Source organism: Propithecus coquereli, unplaced genomic scaffold, assembly GCF_000956105.1.
Source record: "Propithecus coquereli isolate 6110/MARCELLA unplaced genomic scaffold, Pcoq_1.0 Scaffold230, whole genome shotgun sequence".
NCBI classification, from domain to species: Eukaryota; Metazoa; Chordata; class Mammalia; order Primates; family Indriidae; genus Propithecus; species Propithecus coquereli.
Genome location: NW_012147842.1, coordinates 821,314 through 822,195, shown reverse-complemented (window position 1 = coordinate 822,195; position 882 = coordinate 821,314). Strand labels below are relative to the sequence as shown.

Below are 882 nucleotides of genomic sequence, written 5' to 3'. Positions count from 1 at the left end.
TCATCTGACCTGCTGCTCATGGCTTACAACAATGACGCTATCAACAAAAATCCTGGTTTTGGGGAGACAGTGATATAATAAACTCTTATTAAACTAGCAAAGGTAATAGGACAGTAATTCTAACTGCACAATTTAAAATGTCTATTCTTCATGCACCACTACCATCCTTACCCTTTACACCGGTATTAAATTCTCAAAGCCTACTCACTGGACAGGTGCAGGGTGCTACTATTTGTGTAGAAAAATGGGCTTCAAATACTAAACAAACAAAAACAATTCATAAAATAGGATTAACCTTTTTGGATAGTTCCATTTGTTACTTTCAATTTCCTGATCTCCTCTGGTCACAAATATTTTTTCCTTCTTTTTATCCAAACAGGTAAATACACAAATCTGCTTTAAGTCATAAAATGGCATTCCACTTCAAAGCTGCTTGTGATCACAGCCACGTGTGAACTGTTAGACAAGTGTACACTGCGCTCCAAAATGTTTTACAATTTGTCAGGGTAGTTTCATACTGATGTTTCCCTTAAATTAAGGCTTCATCAAAGAGAAATCCGTAATATTATGAGCTGATTTTTTTAGCTGCTGAATTAAGTGCCTTCTTTTCAAAATTAAGTAGTTCTGGAGTAACCTTAAGGTAACTTCCATTAATCAGTGTCATGAGTGAAGTAGTATCTTACTGGAGGTCCAGGCAAATCTTCATCTCCATCAGTATCTGGGGCAAATGACACCGTAAGATCCACATATTTCTTTTCAGTAGAAGGTTTCACAAGTTTATGCATTCTAAGAAAAATAAGCAAGGATGAATATTTTGGTAAATTCTGTAAAATAAAAGAATGATTTGCTGACTAATGCCATCCAGAAAATCTGGACTTGTAT

General features: G+C 35.4%; 1 protein-coding gene across 1 annotated transcript in view; it reads right to left on the bottom strand.

The window, feature by feature from the left end:
• Positions 1 to 18: 18 nt before the first annotated feature.
• The window catches only part of UBA6 (ubiquitin-like modifier activating enzyme 6), a 133,020-nt gene continuing 132,156 nt past the window's right edge, over positions 19 to 882 (bottom strand). The window contains 1 exon segment of the mRNA XM_012645338.1: positions 19 to 851. Coding sequence (XP_012500792.1) covers positions 651 to 851 — 201 coding nt within the window. The 3' untranslated portion in view covers positions 19 to 650.